The sequence below is a fragment of the Xyrauchen texanus genome, chromosome 8 (genome assembly GCF_025860055.1).
Source record: "Xyrauchen texanus isolate HMW12.3.18 chromosome 8, RBS_HiC_50CHRs, whole genome shotgun sequence".
In the NCBI taxonomy this organism is placed as follows: domain Eukaryota; kingdom Metazoa; phylum Chordata; class Actinopteri; order Cypriniformes; family Catostomidae; genus Xyrauchen; species Xyrauchen texanus.
Genome location: NC_068283.1, coordinates 23,578,717 through 23,596,492, shown reverse-complemented (window position 1 = coordinate 23,596,492; position 17,776 = coordinate 23,578,717). Strand labels below are relative to the sequence as shown.

At 40.0% G+C, this 17,776-nt stretch overlaps 1 protein-coding gene across 2 annotated transcripts; it reads right to left on the bottom strand.

Moving 5' to 3' along the window:
- Positions 1–2,809: 2,809 nt before the first annotated feature.
- Positions 2,810–7,824, bottom strand: clpp (caseinolytic mitochondrial matrix peptidase proteolytic subunit). Of its 2 annotated transcripts, XM_052132302.1 has the most exons (8): positions 7,725–7,767; positions 7,257–7,358; positions 6,465–6,539; positions 6,181–6,252; positions 5,982–6,078; positions 4,696–4,883; positions 4,490–4,595; positions 2,810–4,405 (listed from the first exon to the last, which is right to left on the bottom strand). In XM_052132302.1, the coding sequence occupies exons 3-8, from the start codon at positions 6,468–6,470 to the stop codon at positions 4,179–4,181; spliced, it is 696 nt and encodes a 231-aa protein (XP_051988262.1). In that variant the 5' UTR covers positions 6,471–6,539; positions 7,257–7,358; positions 7,725–7,767; the 3' UTR covers positions 2,810–4,178. The 2 variants fall into 2 exon arrangements, with proteins under 2 accessions (XP_051988262.1, XP_051988261.1); XM_052132301.1 differs by lacking the exon at positions 6,465–6,539 and having other exon boundaries at positions 7,725–7,824.
- Positions 7,825–17,776: the final 9,952 nt, after the last annotated feature.

Sequence of the window (17,776 nt, the reverse complement as noted above, 5' to 3'; positions counted from 1 at the left end):
CAGCGTATGTTACTTTATTTTGTATTTTATATCTCTGAATTTCTTTTGCTCTTTTTTGTACCTCACATCCCTGATAGGCAGCACTATGTTCCCCCCCCACAATTACAGCATTTAGTTTTAGTACCTTCTGAGCAGCGGCCATACTCATGTTCTCCTGCACACCTGGCACACCTTGGCTTAGACTTACACTGATCAGCCACATGACCCATTCTGTGACATTTAAAGCAACGTAATGGTTTAGGTATAAATTCCCTCACATTAAAGCACATGCATCCAATCATTACTTTTTGTGGCATATCTCCCTCAAATTGCAGTAATACAGATAGACTTTCCACTAATTTCCCCTGATATCTTGTAGGAAGATGTTTCACTGCCGATACTCTATCTCCTTTTATTTCTTTCTTAATTTCTTCAGTACTTATATCTACTGGAACTCCACTAATTACTCCTCTAACCTTACGATTATCTCCAGGAATGTGGCTTTTCATTCGCACTTCATTCAGTGTCTTCATTTTCAAAAATCTTTTGCTGTTGTATTCTATTAACTGCTTCAATCAGCATCTTGCCTTTACTAAGAAATCTAGCTTGTTTAATGTGCCCAATTTCGTCATGAATTGCCTTAGTAAGTTTTACTGGATGTAACTTGCTACTAGAAACTTCTCCAAACTCGATCACCACTTTCCATTCTTCTGTCACATTTGTTTTCTTCACTTTTTTTATTTCATTCTGAAGTTCTGACTCACTGTGGCTTGACTCAGAATTCTTCTTTCTTGTTCTCTTTGAAGTAACCTCATGCCATTCTCCTTGCTCGCCATCCGATTCACTTGCCATACTCTCAATATTTCCAGAAAGATCTACTCCCGGGCTCAAAGACGCCATTCCACTCCTCCCCTCAAGCGCGAGATTCGTTTTCCCTCTGTGTAACAGTCTATAGATTCCGCTCCTACTGCCGAGTCCCCAACCCACTGGCCTGTTTTACCACCTGTGTACCACCTATCCTCTTTAAGTTCTTACTAGTTTGAACTGACCTATGAGAGGACAGGTGGTACACACGCCTTCCTTTGACATATTTGTTTGCAGAGTCCTCTTTCAAAAATGTTCTGGCACTTACAGGCCTGCCTGGTAGCATATCCTGGAGGATCGTCTCAGTGTTGTCCAATTACAATTTAAAGTATTTTTAAAGTCCCAAAGATTACTGTTAAAAAAATAAAATAAAATAAAAAATAGGAAATTCCTCTGCACCTCCATGGCAAACATAGGTGTCCTCGCGATGGAGAGCCAGATACAGATGGTTTAGAGGTGTGACCGTTCCTGTCCACTTCCGATGCTCTCTCTGCTTGAAGACAATAAAGCCAGATTTTAGAGGCACTGCATGAAGACCTTGCCAAGGTAGTAAGTAACACGCACGTGTTGAAATATGAAAAAGTGACACACCAGTTTATTGTCACTGTAATTCTTTCATCATGTCTGTCCCACTGCTGCTCAAGTTTGAAGCAATGCTGTCAGAGATTGATATGGGGTTGAATGACCTTTGCTACACCATTGGTAACTTGCACTCCTGGCACAGACTTGGTGAGATTATACAGCCATTTGTTGCACTATTTACACATGCACCCATTTAGTTACCCATTTATGAGCTTTAACATTAAATTAATGTTAAAATGTTCCGGACATTGTGCTATTCTGAAAAGGGAGCGGTTAGGAGTTGTTTTGATCATCGGAGCATGGAACTATCCTCTCCAGCTAATTCTGTTACCTTTGATTAGTGCCATTGCTGCAGGTTCTATCTACATTTGTTTTTTATAGTATTGTTATATATTTATAGTATTGTTATATATATCAGATATTTACAGTGTTTCACTTAAAATTTCTTGTTTAATAAGTAACTGTGCCATTCTGAATCAATCAGAAATAAGTCAAGCAACTGAAAAACGTCTAGTTGAGCTTATTCCTAAATTCCAAGGTAATCCTTAATTACTGTCACACTTCTTTATCAAATGGGGTTGCTCTTTCCACCTTGGAATATGTCTAACACTTCTCTGTGTGTTTTGTCTTTTCACTTGTAGGAGTGTTATGCTGTCATTTGAGTTTTTCAACATCGGGCAGAGTTGTGTTCGTTTTATGCACTGCTGAGACAAGAGATACATTGCTGCCTTTAATCAAAGAGGCTCTGGAGAGCTTCTTTGGATCAGAGGACCAGCAAAGTCCAGATATGGGTTGTATTGTGACAGATAGGCACTGGTTGAAATGCTAAAAAAGATTGAGGGTAAAGTAGTGATAAGAGGAGAGTGTGTCAAAGAAGAGAAGTACATCGGTGAGGATGCAGGGTGTAACTAATCTATTCTATCTGTGGGCAATGAAGGGCTGCATGATTATGAAACAAATCATAATTGTCAATTATTTTCCTTGATATTATTGTTGCATTTCATCTCTAATTAATAGACTTTAAAATATTTATTTTGTGTGTGGAATCTGCATTACGTATTTTTCTGTAGGCTACACATCCAAAACAAGTTGAGAAGAGTGTTCTTCAGTTACTGAAGAAGGGCTGGGCAGGATGCACAGTTATGTAAAGGTGGTGTCTGATGACTGATGCTGAAAATTGAGCTGGTCATTTACTAACGATTTTTCTAATGTAGCATGACTTTACCAATCATAAAAAAACACAATCCGTGGTAGTCACCAAGATCTGTGTTTTTTCAGCCACACAGACCTTTTCTATGGATTTCAATTGAGATTTAATCTGTGCGTGTAATTCAAAACTCCACCACCAGAGGACAGCATTGAGACAGGAGCAATGAGGGAGAGTTCTGATGCTTTATTTCTTTGACTTGTTTACCCATATCTTATAATTGAGAAAAGCCTTTCCAGTCTAGAGAAATGTATGGTATGATACAGTATCAGAAAATTGAACACCTAGGTTTGTTGTTAAAAACTACAGTAAAAAGTGAGACTTTGATATTGCTTGGATTCTTTACACATACCTTGTGTAAACTACTCATGACCTTAAAGGTATAGGTCACACAAAAATGAAAAGGCTCTCATCATTTACTCACTCTCATGTCATACCAGATGTGTATGACTTACTTTCTTCTGCTGAATGCAAATGAATATTTTAGAAGAATATTTCAGCAATTTGGTCTTTTAAATGCAAGTAAATGGTGGCCATTATCCAAGCAATATGATAGGTGTGGATGAGAAACAGATCAATATTTAAGTCCCACTTTTTTTACCATAAATCTCCACATTTGACCAGCAGGTGCCGAAATACATGAAGAATGAGAATTGACAAAAAAACAAAAGAAGGAATGTGGAAGTGAAAATGTAGATTTATAGAAAAAGGACTAAAATATTGAACAGTTTCACACCCACACATATCACCTGACTTCTGAAGACATTGATTGACATTGATTAACCACTGGAGTCATACAGGTTACTTTTATGCTGCCTTTATGTGTTTTTTGTAGCTTAAATGTTCTGGCCACCACTCACTTGCATTGTATGGAACAACAGAGCTATAATACTTATCTAAAAATCGTTGTTTTCTACAAAAGGAATTAAGTCAAATACATCTCCGGTGTGAATTAATTTTTTCGTGAACTATCCCTTTGAAGCTTGTGACCTTATTTGGGCCAAACATTAAATTTAATGAAGTTCAGTAATATTGCAAAGTTAAATGAAAGATATTTCCTGAAAGGAAAACCAACATTTTTTACCTGATTATTTATTTGAAACATCATCTACAAAAATCTTGCTTGAAAGGGATTGTATTTAAACAAGAGGCACATTTACAACCAAAAGTATATTATGTGGCATGGTAACACACCTCATCCACAGAATATAAAGACAACAAATGTTGTACTGTATATTGTGATGCCATCCAATTTGTTTACAATTAACCGAATGTCTTGCTAGATATATTTTTCTATGCAGTGTAAAAATTTGAGGGTTAGACTGAGTTCCACACTTCTCTACAGATGCATCTGTAATGTCCAGATTCCAGAACTGTGTCTCAGAAGTCAAATTAATGAGACTTTTCCAAAAAAATTTAAATACAAAAAGGAAAGTCACTGGGTTCAGATGTGGTGTGTGAGCTGGTGACTGTCCCCTCAAATATCTCCCAACAGAGACAGTCTGAACCAGTATAACTTGTTTACTCGCTCCTGCCTGAGTCTATTTCAGGGTTCAGGTTTGTAGGAGGAGGTAGGGTTGCTGCCAGGCTGGCCTGGCTCAGAGGCCTGATGTTGAGGGGTAGTGGAGGCATTTGCAGGGCTGGTGGGTTCTTTCTGAACAAGTTCTGGCTCATCTTGCCCAGCCTGAGGAGGATGAACCAAGACCTTGTCGATGATCCCGAAATCCTGCGCTTCCATTGGACTCATATACCGATCTCTCTCCATCACGCCCTCTAAAGAGAGGACAAAAGAAAACAGAAATATGATGATGTCAGAAAGCCAGATTAGCTTTGTATAAACCTCCTAAGCAATATTACCTATAGTCTCCAAAAGCTGTCCTGTGTGTTTAGAATAGATGTTGTTGATCTGTCTTTTTAGCTTAAGAATCTCCTCTGCCTGTATGGCAATATCTGTTGCTTGCCCCTGTATTTATAAATAAATTGGATTTTAGATTTTCAGCAAAATTATGAAAGCAACTCTCACTTTTTTGGTTTGATCTGGTTATTTTATCCCCCATTCTTACCCGAACACCTCCAGAGGGCTGGTGCACCATGATCCGGGCATTAGGCAAAGAATACCTCATTCCTCCAGTTCCTGCAGCCAAAAGCAGGCTGCCCATACTGGCAGCCTGGCCCACACACCAGGTAGAAATGGGATTTAAGATGTACTGCATGGTGTCATAGATCGCAAGTCCAGCTGTCACTACACCACCTGAAAGATGGAAGAAAGTGAACACAGAAATGAAAAAGAAAACAATGCCATGAAGAGTGACATGGAAAAGAATGACAAAGTGTAGAAATGTGTAAGGAGGCTTCCACATCACTCATGTCAGCGTTGCCAAATACATTGAAGTTTATGGAGTTTAGAGTACAAACCAACAAGAAACATTTTAAAATTGTCTTGAATAGGACTTGAATGTTCCATAATATGTTTTTATTTTTAAATATTTATCTTAATGTTTCCAAACATTTAGAAAATGTAGTTATTTAACTAACTTAAAGGGATGATTCACCCAAGAATTTAAATTATCTCATTATTTACTCATCCTCATGTCATACCAGTTGTGTATGACTTGCTTCTGCTGAACACAAACGAAGATTTTTGGAAGTATATCTCAGCTCTATAGGTCCTTTCAATGCAAGTGAACAGTGGCCAGAACTTTGAAGCCCAAAAAGCACATAAAGGCAGCATAAAAGTAATCCATACAACTCCAGTGGTTAAATCCATATCTTCAGAAGTGATATGATAGATGTGGGTGAGAAACATCAATATTTTACACTAAAAATCTTTACTTTCAAACAGACCTCCCAAGAGCTCATCTATTAAAAGAGTTTGTATTCTTTGTGCATATCTCCACTAATGGGGCAGAAAGGAGAATTTATAGTAAAAAAGGACTTAAATCTGATTGATCTGGGGGGTTTTTTGTTTACCCACACCCATCATATTGCTCCTGAAGATATACATTTAACCACTGGAATTGTATTGCTTACTTTTATGCTGCCTTTATGTGCATTTTGGAGCTTTAAAGTTCTGGCCACCATAAATTTGCAATGTATGGACCTACAGAGCTGAGATATTCTTCTAAAAATCTTTGTTTGTGTTCTGTCCACCTAGAGCTTGTTTACACAGACCAACTAATAGAAAAGAGCAAATATGCATAGTTTATGAACGCCCCCTAACCAAACTGAAAATTATTTTAGTGCTTATTACAAATCTGGAAATTCAAACTTGAATCCTATATACAGTGATTGATCAGAACACAAAGATGCTACAATCTTTTGTCTGTCAATGTTCTCATGTTTCTCTCACCAGGACTGTTGATGTACATATGAATAGGCTTGTTATTGCTCTCTGACTGGAGGAAGAGCAGCTGAGCGATAACCAGAGAGGCCACAGAGTCATCAATCTAGATTAAGAGAAAGACAAGTTGGAATCAACTGGCAAAGTATAAAAAAAAAAAAAAAAAAAAAAAACTTTTTTGCATGTCTCTCCTTTCATTTGTACTCACTGGGCCCATCACACAGATGATTCTCTCTCTAAGTAGCCTTGAGTAGATATCATAGGCACGTTCTCCTCGCCCCTGAAAACAAAAAAGTGTTGCAAGAATAAGCCTTTATGTATCTGTCAAGTTCCATATCATGCGAAAAATTTAATTCGCCCTCACATTTATGAACATCTAGATATTTAGAACACACTTTCTAGACCAAGAGTTAGCAACCTATTGCATGCAAGGGGCACTCGCCAGCAACAGTGAGAGAGAAGTAGACTATTTTATTTATATAAATTCCGCACCTGCATTCCAATCTACATCTTGATGTAATCCTTCCTCATGATCATGCAGCGGGTTTTCATGATCTGAATGGGAGGCTAAATAAAAAGTTAAAATGTTACAAGACTGACACTTGCAGCGCGTGCAAGCCATTCGCACATCACGAGCCGGCAGCGCTTCACGTTCGGTCAATCACGTGACTGATTAGCTTTGCTGCACTGATGACAGTCTACATTCCGTGTTTCATTTGCTTCTTTTTGCTTTCAGAACAACACGTGATGTAATAAGGAAAACACCACTATTAATCCCTGAGATTTCCAACCCATCATACAGGTACACCCTCCTTAAACAATAATCACACTCAAAATTACATTAAACAATTAAAAGAGAAAACATAAACTTGCTTGCTTGCTAGTGATTACAATGACATAATATAATAAACATTTAAGATTCCACACGATTTCATGATCAGTAATCAAATAAGCAAATTTGTGACATTAACTGTTAACTCATTTTGTACAAAAGGTTTTCTTTCATTAAAGCACTTAAGATACTCTGTGAAAATTCACATGCAGGATCATGATTATAGCGTAATCATCGGGTTTTGCATTTATTTTCACTCAATCTGTTATCCTGATAATATCATTTGTAATTAAAAATAAACTAATCAATTAGGAAAATGCTATATAGAAACGGCACAGCCATTGACCAGGAAAAAAAATAAATAAAATGGCACTCCATGTCAAAAAGGTTGCGACCCCTGTGCTAGAGATTAAGCAAGAATAAATGTGAACTTTCTTGTAATCTGCCCTCACCGTCTGCTCCACCACGATAGGTATAAGTAGACTTCTCCATGGCGCACTCTGGTGAATGCACCGACTTCCTTTGAGTGCAGAAACACCACATTGTAAGACCCACTATAACAACAACAGATTTCAATGGGGATGATGATCGGTGTTTAAAAGCCACAGCTCTCTTCCAGAACATGTTGTACAGTACAAGGTCGTTAGATATGTTGGTCTCTAAATTACCATCACTATGAAACATAACTAATAATTATAACATAGAAGTGACGTGAAATGTCTTTAAAAGATATGCAACCTGAAGATTAGATATATAATCTAGCAATATTACTGGCAAAAGAATAATTACACAATAACGTGGTTTTTCATGATTATATTTCGTTGCTATTATAGCATATTTCAGAGTTGTTTCGACCAACATATAGAGCAAGACAAATTTGTAGATGCGTAATTATATACAGAAGACCGTTTAAGACTCACTCGCAATGACATGTTTCTGTTGCGCAACCCTCCACAAGACCCCTGTTAACCCGGATGTGCTAGTCGGCAGCTTGATCGCAAAACCAGAGATTCTTTACCTACAATCCTTCGTCTCTACATTAGGTGAGAGTGCAACGGTCAACTAGCGTGTTACCACAGAGAGCCGTAAACTGACACCTATCTGTCGCAAAATCGTCCGTGACTTCTATTATAAAGCATCAATTTATCGTAGTAAACGCCATACATAGCTAATGTAAAAAGCATTTTTTGTGTAAAATATGTTGAAGACTAGCTAAAAAGAGTTAAAGTAATTAAATGTTGAGTTTTTTCTTCACAAATGACGTTTATTCAGCACACTGAAGCATCTCCTCCATAGACATCCATTCAAAAAACGGCCTCTAGTTTCCTCGCCAGTGTACAGCCTATAGAATGTCTACGCGTCCGCCGCGTTATGCTATTTTAGGTTATACTTCTATGTCCCTATTAAAAGGGTTCTGGTGGTGTAACTGCTTCAGAGTCCTTCTGGGACTCCAAGCTGAGGCTACAAGGTTAGCATGCGAGGAAACAATACATGTTTTTTAAGGGTGTTTTTGGAGGAGATGCATCAGTGTGCTGAATAAACTGCTTTTAGGAGGAAACAGCTCTTCACTTAATACAATGACCGCCTGTCCTCTAATCTTCAAAATGTTTTACACGATACAATCCTTTTACCATGATCTATGCATTGAGTTAACTACGAAAAAATTGCCGTTTTATCATAGAAGACACTGACAATTTTGCAATTACGGCCCTCCCCAAACATTTGTGTGGTTGGTATCGACAAAGGTTGCTGTCGTAACACGCTTGACCGTTACGCTCTTTTTTATTTTAGTATTATTAGGGCCCAAGCCTTGAAAAGGCAAGGCCCTATTGTTTTCGTTAGAATTATTAGGGCCCAAGCCTTGAAAAGGCAAGGCCCTATTGTTTTCGTTAGGATGACTATGATTATTATTTTTTTACGACTATTGGGGCACTTTTGGGGCTCTTAACGTGCTCGAAAACTCTTGAAACTTTGCACACGGGTCAGAACCCGCGGCCATTAGGGCCGGGCTGAAGCTGGTACCGGGGCGTGGCAGGGGGGCTCGACGGCGCCCCCTGGAACGGGGTCCGAAAACTTGGTCCATAAATCAAACACGCTTGCATGTAATAATATGAAACTCGGTACACATATAGATCTCTTCGTTTCATATATCCTTCATACTTTTACTTTTTACCTCAGCCCAACAGGAAATCGTCTATTTAGGGTTGTTTGGAAAAGGCATGCAATGGAATTTGAAATACTCCTCCTAGAGAATTCCACCAATCGCCACGAAACTCGGTCAGCATGAAGTCAAGACATTGAGGATGAAAAATTGCCGGCGGATTTTTGATATCTCGAACGGTTTGGCCGTGGCGAGGAAGCGAAATGATGGCGCGAAAAGAGAAACAGGGGTGTGTTATAACTTCTGCATACATTAATTGATCTCGATGAAACTTCAGCAGTTTGTTCGCTGTAAGAGCCCGATCGCATGGATGTGACTATTGTGAGTCAAAGTTATAGCGCCACCAACTGGCAGAAGGAAGTGTGTCACTTTCAAAATGCTTTGAAATCACCCACTTATTTTTACCCGATTTACTTAAAACTTTTGGTGTGTAATGTAAACACACGGCAGATGTAGACATGTGAAAGGATTATTGATATCTTGGATACTGTTGCAGCGGCAATGCTTCAAACTCGAATATTCTTTTTGATGCTTTTAGACTCTTAGCATACTTGAAATTGCATGAAACTCGACAGACACATCACATTTATTAGCCAGTAGACATGTGCAAAGTTTCAGAAACGGGCGTGGTGCAGGGGCTCAGTAGCGCCACCTTTTGACAAAAGTGAGGGGTTGGTTTTATACTTTAACCCACAGTCACAAAACTCAGTAATTATATTGTTCTCATCGAGCCGGACAACTTTCTAATTTACAGTCATTAGCTCAGACCAACAGAAAGTCAGATATTTTGGTTTGAATGTGGATTTTTGGAGAATTTTCTCTGCCTCTCCCACTGACCCTACGTCTCTCTGTGTCTGGGGGAGGGGCTGATTTTGCTGATGAGTGAAATGCTTTTATTTTTGTTTTTCAAGGTTTTGGGGCCCTTAACGTGCTCAAAAACTCTTGAAACTTTGCACACGGGTCGGAACCCGCGGCCATCAGGGCCGGGCCGAAGATGGTACCCGGGCGTGGCAGGGGGGCTCGACAGCGCCCCCTGGAATGGGATTCAAACACTTGTCCGTATATCAAACATGCTTGCATGTAATAATATGAAACTCGGTACAATTGTAGCTCACATCGGGCCGAACAACTTTCGTGCTCTAAGTTTTACGCCAGCCCAACAGGAAGTCGGCTATTATGGGTTGTTTGGAAACACATGCTCTGGAATTATATATATTTCTCCTAGAGAATGAATCCAGTCACCACCAAACTCGGTCGGCATGAAGTCAAGACATTGAGGATGCTACATTCCGGACGGATTTTTGATATCTCGAACGGTTTGGCCGTGGCAAGGAAATTGATTTAGGACTAAAAAAGGACACATGAAGTGTGTTATAACTTAGTTAGTTCTATCTACAGTTACAAAACTCGGCGTGTATATTGTTCTTGTCGAGCTGAACAACTTTCTAATTTACAGTCATTAGCTCCGACCAACAGAAAGTCAGATATTGTGGTTTGAATGTGGATTTCTCTGAATTTTTCTCTCTCTGACAGACAGACCTGCGATTCTGTGTGTGTGTGTGTGTGTGGGGGAGGGAGGGGAGGGAGGGGAGGGAGAGGGGTTTTCTGTTGGGTGAGATTTGCATTAAGATATTGTTTTTCAAGGTTTCCGGGACTTTTGGGGCCCTTAACGTGCTCAAAAACTCTTGAAACTTTGCACACGGGTCAGAACCCATGGCCATCGGGGCCGGGCTGAAGCTGGTACCGGGCGTGGCAGGGGGCTCGACAGCGCCCCTTGAACGGGGTCTGAAAACTTGGTCCATATATCAAACATGCTTGCATGTAATAATATGAAACTTGGAACACTTCTAGATCTCATCGGGCCGAACAACGTTCGTGCTCTAAGTTTTACGCCAGCCCAACAGGAAGTCGGCTATTATAGGTTGTTTGGAAACACATGCTCTGGAATTATATATATTCCTCCTAGAGAATTAATCCAATCGCCACCAAACTCGGTCAGCATGAAGTCAAGACATTGAGGATGCTACATTGCGGATGGATTTTTGATATCTCCAACGTTTTGGCCGTGGCGAGGAAATTAATTTATGAATAAAAAGGACAGCATAATAATGGGAGCATAAAAGCAATCCATACGACTCCATTGGTATAATTCATAATTCCCACAGTGTACTTGCTTGTTATATTAGCTACTACAAAATATATAAATACATTTATTATCTTAACTTTAATGATCTACTTAACATAATGATAAATAATCGTAAAATATGATATCAGTATGCTATGTATTGTGAATACACCCATGTTAAACATAAAAATGTACTTCCATTGCATATCATAGGAACACATAAGCGTAAATTATAATTACATTAATAAACCTGTACAAAGACCTCCAGATAAATACTGGCCTTCTGGATTAACACATTTAAGTGCTGCAAAAGATATTGGCCTATGACATCCTATGACATTAAAAATTATTCTACATTTGAATTACCTCATAGATGTGACTATTGTGGTTCACGGTCATAGGCCCTGTCCCAAATGGCACACTTCATATGAATTTTCAGTCTTGTGTACTTATTTCATGTGTCCATTAACTCCATGAGACCGTAGGGTGTCTCATTTTTCATTTTAGGTATCAGAAGGGTGCTCACGCATACTTTGTGGTTGATATGTGCCCTCGATGCACACTTTTGCAGAGCCCACACTGATGCAAGGTCTACAGCACACATCTTCTCGACAGTCAAAGCGAGGTTACGTTATTGCCCATCGTGCACAGCAACCCTAAAGGCACGGGGGTGGCGGTGCCACCGGCTTGGGCCCGCCATCGCTGCTTGCAGCTATATTTATTATTATTATTGCTTTAATCAATAAAACATGACAGTCAAACCAACTGAAAGAATGTGAAATAAAATACTTGTAAAAATGTATATCGACGATATACAGAAACAAAGGATATAAATGATACAATATACAATGCATAGAACATTAAGATTCAACAGGGGATATTCAAAACTTTATAAAAGCTACTCTTTTGCACTTTACTGTTTTTACTCCTGTTAAGTAATACTTTTCTTCTATTTTAAAGTGGGTGAAATTTGGATTCTGTGACGACCATTTACATTTATGAATAAACATTTTTCTATAAATCAACAATACATTTATAATATACCATGCTTTATATTCAATTTTACTATCAAAATAAAACTAAACTTCCTCTTTCCTTAAATGCATATCAATACCCATATTCATCTTAATGAAATATTCTAAATCACACCTGAACATTTTTGTATAGATACAGTCAAAACAGAGGTGTACAATGCTTTCAATTTCAATGTTACAAAAAGCTAATTTTTTATTTATCTATTATTATTAATGTTTTCGAAACAATACAATTGAACATAGCCAGGGGTAAAACAAAAATAAAAACAGGGAGTATATAACATGATGCCATATCTCCAGTCATATGAAGAGCACACCATGCAAGAACGCTAGGTGGCGAAAGTTATTCTCAAAAATACAAAATTACAAAATGCACTACAAAAATAAACATATATAGTTAGGGATGGTTTACACCCCTTCATGCCATCCCAGATGTGTATGACTTTCTTTCTTCTGCAGAACACTAACAAAGATTTTTAGAAGAATATTTCAGCTCTCTAGGTCCATACAATGCAAGTGAATGTGTGCCAAAATTTGGTATCACCAAAATGCACATAAAGTCAGAGCATAAAATTAATCTATGGGACTTCAGTGGTTAAATCGATATCTTCTGAACCGATATGATAAGTGTGGGCAGGCCCTTCCATAAAGGGGTTGCACACCGGACATGTCTGGCAGACAACATGGCGTGTTCAAAAATCCCAAACAATAGTTTTCTATGAAAGTACACACACTTTACTTTATAGACACCCTGTAGCAGCGGTACAAACAAATTTACTAATTACAGATTATTTTACTCTGGATAGAGGCACCCAACAGGGTTGCCCTTTTTCCCCATTATTGTTCTGTCTTGCCCTGGAACCATTAGCAGCCACGATAAGAAAGGAGGATGATTTTCCAGGGGTGATGGCGGGAGGTGTGGAGCATAAGCTTCTGCTTTACACAGATTATATTTTATTATTTGTCTCTGACCCCACTAGATCTATGCCTCCTTGCCTCCACAGAATTATTAATTATTTTTCCAAGTTCAGGATACAAAGTCAATTGGTCTAAATCTGGAGCTTTGTCTCTGACAGCATACTGCCCAGTAACATCTTTTCAGCCAGGCGCCTTTTTTACATTTATGCATTTGGCAGACACTTTTATCCAATGCGACTTACAGAGCTCTTATTACATGGACAATTCCCCCGGAGCAACCTGGAGTTAAGTGCCTTGCTCAAGGACACAACGGCGGTGGCTGTGGGGATGGAACTAACAACCTTCTGCTTAACAGTTTAGTGCTCTAAAAAAGGACTGGGTGGATTTTTATAATTTTAGCCTGGTTGTGTACACACACTGCCAACACACATTTATGTTCAAACACCATGTAAAAGTGAATTTTGCATAATAGGTCCCCTTGGATTAAAAGGTTTTTGAGTGATGTGGACAGGTGTTATGTTATTAAAATTAATTGTATTCCAAAATTCAACTACCTGCTACAGTCACTCCCTATAGATATCCCCCTCTCTTATTTCAAGTAATTTGAGAACCGAGTGAAGTCCTTCATTTGGAATGGTAAACTTCCCAGCTTACGTTTCAATAAGTTACATTGGCCGATTGGCCTACCCAAGATTTTGTTTTATTATTATGCATTAAGTCTCATACATTTGGCTCAATTATTGCTTTCAACTGAAAGAGCCCCTCCCTGTTTTTTTTAACAGGAATTTCTTGCCCCTATTTCACCATTGCAAAGCCTTTCGATCAAACTAACCAGAGAAGTTAAGTCACACCCCATTATTTCACATTTGCACGTGATTTGGACAAGAGTGGTCAGAGTATTTAATTCGGACATGTATTTAAATGTTGCCTCAAGCATATGGCTGAACCCCAAATGATGTATCAATAAGTCCCCTTCTGTTGGTCAGAGTGGATTGTGAGGGAGGTTAATTCACTCGGTGACCTGTATGAAAGTGGAGTGTTGAGATCTTTTGAGGATTTTGGAATTCCCAGATCTCAGTTTTATAGGTATTTACAGCTGCGCCACATGCTCTGTTCAGTTTTTGGGAGTAGCTCACACCCCACTAAAGCGGCAGATACTTTGGGAGAGGTGATTACTGCTTTTGGGAAAGGTCAAGAGGCATCAGTATATTACTCCCTGCTAATTCAGAGTTTGGGGGATGGAGCTTTCAGTTCGCTCAAGAGATTATGGGAGAAAGGTTTAAACTTGGTACTGGAGGAAGCAGTGTGGACTAAGATTCTAAAAAATGTCAAGTCTGCATTTATAGATGCAAAGGTTTGCCTTATGAAGTTTAAGATTTTACATAGATTAGGGGTGTTAAGTATTGATTCTGTTTGTAAATGTTCTTGATTTTATATGTTAATATATGAATCAATAAAAATTTTAATCTGAAAGTACACACTGCCACAGCTTTCAGTGGCCCAACAGTGGGCCAAAGAGAGATAGAGCAACACCTCCGATATTGCTACAATGCAATGCGATACAACACTGACGATCGCGTGTGTGCATTTCCCGCGATAAATACCGGCACTCCAACATATACTGGCAAGCACATCTTCCAATTTTTATAAAATTATAAGCTTCACAGTTCTATCAATAAAGTTAATGAATTTATAGTTAACACAATGCAGACAAGCTAACTGTAATATTTGTGTCTTATTTGCATTAATGTTAAGTAATTAGCACTAATAATGGATCAAACTCTCTATTAATCTCAATCTCTCTCTCTCTCTCTTTCTGTGTGTGTGTGTTGAAACAAAGAGGGAAAAGAGACAGTGGCTGAGAGACAGAGAACAGGATATGTACAGAGATATATGCCAAGAAATTGATATAGAGATAGATGGGGAAACACCAGATACAGTAATAGGTGACTGCTCTGTCGCTTTATAAAGCTTCACATGGAAGATAGGGGCGCAATTGAGACACTTGCTGCCAAAGTCATTCTTTCCCCTTTCTGTCAGAAGACATGTCCAACAACAGCGTGAACAATAACCTTGTGGTTCTGCAGAAAACAGTAAAACAGCTGAAAAACTAAGGCAGTTGGAGAATTAAGGTTATTAAAATAAAAAATTAAAAAATTTAACATTGGCCATCTTTTTTCAGACATAAAGTACTGTATATTGATTCTCGTAAGAGCTGTAACAACACGCTTCAAACAAACAACACATATTAAGTATTGTTGTTTACAGCTGTTTGCTTTCAATGACAGCTTCTACCGTGGCCTGTCTGACATTATGGCTCTTCAAAATTACCTTTGTACCCTATCGATTCAGTTCACTCGACATTGCGGTAAATGCTTTTGGGGAATTCCTTCTCCGACGAACTAGTTGAAGCCATTGTGTAATAACAGCAATCTTATGACTGACTGAGCCCCGCCTCTTCAGTTTCAGTTTGCCTATATAAGATGCCGCAAGTATGGCTGCTGCGCTGTGAGCTCCGACCCAACGTTGCAGTTTTTGTTTTGTTTTGTCTACAATTCTTATGTTTTTTGTCTTGGATGTCATCTGCCTTATTGTCTACGATAAACAAACACTTTTGGACATTGGTTCTTCAATCACACACCAAAAACCACACTTTAAATACCTTAATGCCGACCCGCTGTTTTCAAACATGACAGCAGAGCCGTTTGTATGAGCTGCTCGGCCGCGTAACCGTAGCCGGAAAAGGGGAAGGAGAGCCGGCATTCTTGTCAAACTAAGACGTTGCGCAAATCGACCCCTGCTACCCAGCATTCTACTGGCAAATGTTTAGTCTCTGGACATCAAGCTCTGCAAGCTGACATCGTGGATCTTTTTCCAACAAGAGATGAAAGACTACTGCATTATCTAGCTTACAGAAACTTGGATGTCTGCAGAGGTTCCAGACTCAGCCATCGAACCCGTGGTGTACTCAGTGCACTGAGCGGCACAGTGAAAGACCTCTCGGGTAAAAGCAGAGGAGGTGGTGTGTGTTTTATGATCAACAAATCCTGGTTTGATCAGAGTAACATACATTCTATCAAGTCTGTCTGCTCTCCTGATCTGGAATTCCTCATGCTTCTATGTCAGCCATTCTGGCTACACGAGGAATTCACAGCAGTCATTATCACATCTGTGTACCTCACCCCACAAGCCGACACAGACCGGGCACTCATGGAACTGTATGGGAGTATAAGTAAGCAGGAAACCGTGCACCCTCAGGCCACGTTCTTTGTGACCGGGGACTTTAACAAAGCCAAATTAAAGTCAGTCACACATCAAATGCAACACAAGAGGGGACCGGGTTTTGGACCATTGCTACTCTCCCTTCTGGGATGGCTACAAATCCCCCCCCCACCATTTGGCAAATCGGACCACCCTTCCATTCACCTTCTGTCCGCTTACAGGCAGAAACTGAAACAGGAAGCACCCAACCTTGCTCTGACCCCCATCAAATGCAAATGCTTTGAGAGGCTAATCAGAGATTGCATCTGCTCCGTGCTGCCTGTCTCACTGCCCCAAGCCTGTCAAGTGCACCGAGTCTTTCCAGTGCACTACGCCTGTTCAGTTCTCTGAGCCTGGCAACTTTCCCAAGTCCATTCAGTTCCCAGAGCTTGTCCAGTTTCCAGAGCCTGTTCAGTTCACGGTATTCATCAAGCCTGTTCAGTGTCCAGCAGCCACCCATATCCAGTATGATCCCTGTCCAGGGGTCTGAGTCTTTCATGGCTCCACCCCTAAGTCTTCCACAGCTCCATCCTTGAGCCTTCCACTGCTCCGTCCTCCAAGCCTCCACCTTCTTTGACTCCGTCTGATCTGCCCTGACCTCCTTGGTCTCCTGGCTGTCCGCTAAATCTGCCCTGGTCTCCTTGGTCTGCTGGCCATCCGCCTGTTCTGCCCTGGCCTCCTTGGTCTCCTGGCCATCCGCCTGATCTGCCCTGGTCTCCTTGGTCTGCTGGCCATCCGCCTGTTCTGCCCTGGCCTCCTTGGTCTCCTGGCCGTCCGCCTGATCTGCCCTTGTCTCCTTGGTCTCCTGGCCGTCCACCTGATCTGCCCTGGTATCCTGGTCTCCTGACCATCCACCTGGTTTGCCCTGGCCTGGTTGGTGTCCTGGTTCACTTCAGTCCGCTCCGCCTTGGCCGCCTGGTCTGTCTTGCCCTCTAGTGGTCTCTCTGGGTTCACTTGTTGCCTTCAACCCCTCTCGAATACCCTGTGCTTTCTTGGACTGCCAGTTTCATAATGTCCTGCTCTTCCCATGAGCAACTTTTTGGTGTTATGTTTAGGAGCACCAGGAGTCATTCCTCTTACCCTTCGTGGATGTGAAATTTGTTCTGTTCCTGGGTTTTGTTTTTGTTTTGTTCCTATGTTTTCCATGTTTTGTAACTGGACTCATTTTCTCATTAAATAAAGCTGCACTTAGATCCTGCTCTCTTGACTTCCTCCAGCAATCGTTACAATTGTATGGACATACAGAGCTGAAATATTCATCTAAAAATCTACATTTGTCTTCTGCAGAAGAAAGCCATACATATCTGGGATGGCATAAGTGTGAGTACATGATGAGAGTATTTTAATTTTTGGGCAAACTATCCCTTTAAATAGCCAAAAGAGCTGTTATTGTTCCACAAACCTCGATTTTCCTGTATGTATTCATCTTCTTCATCAGGTTTTTCAATCTGCAGCCGATCTGAAGACATTCTG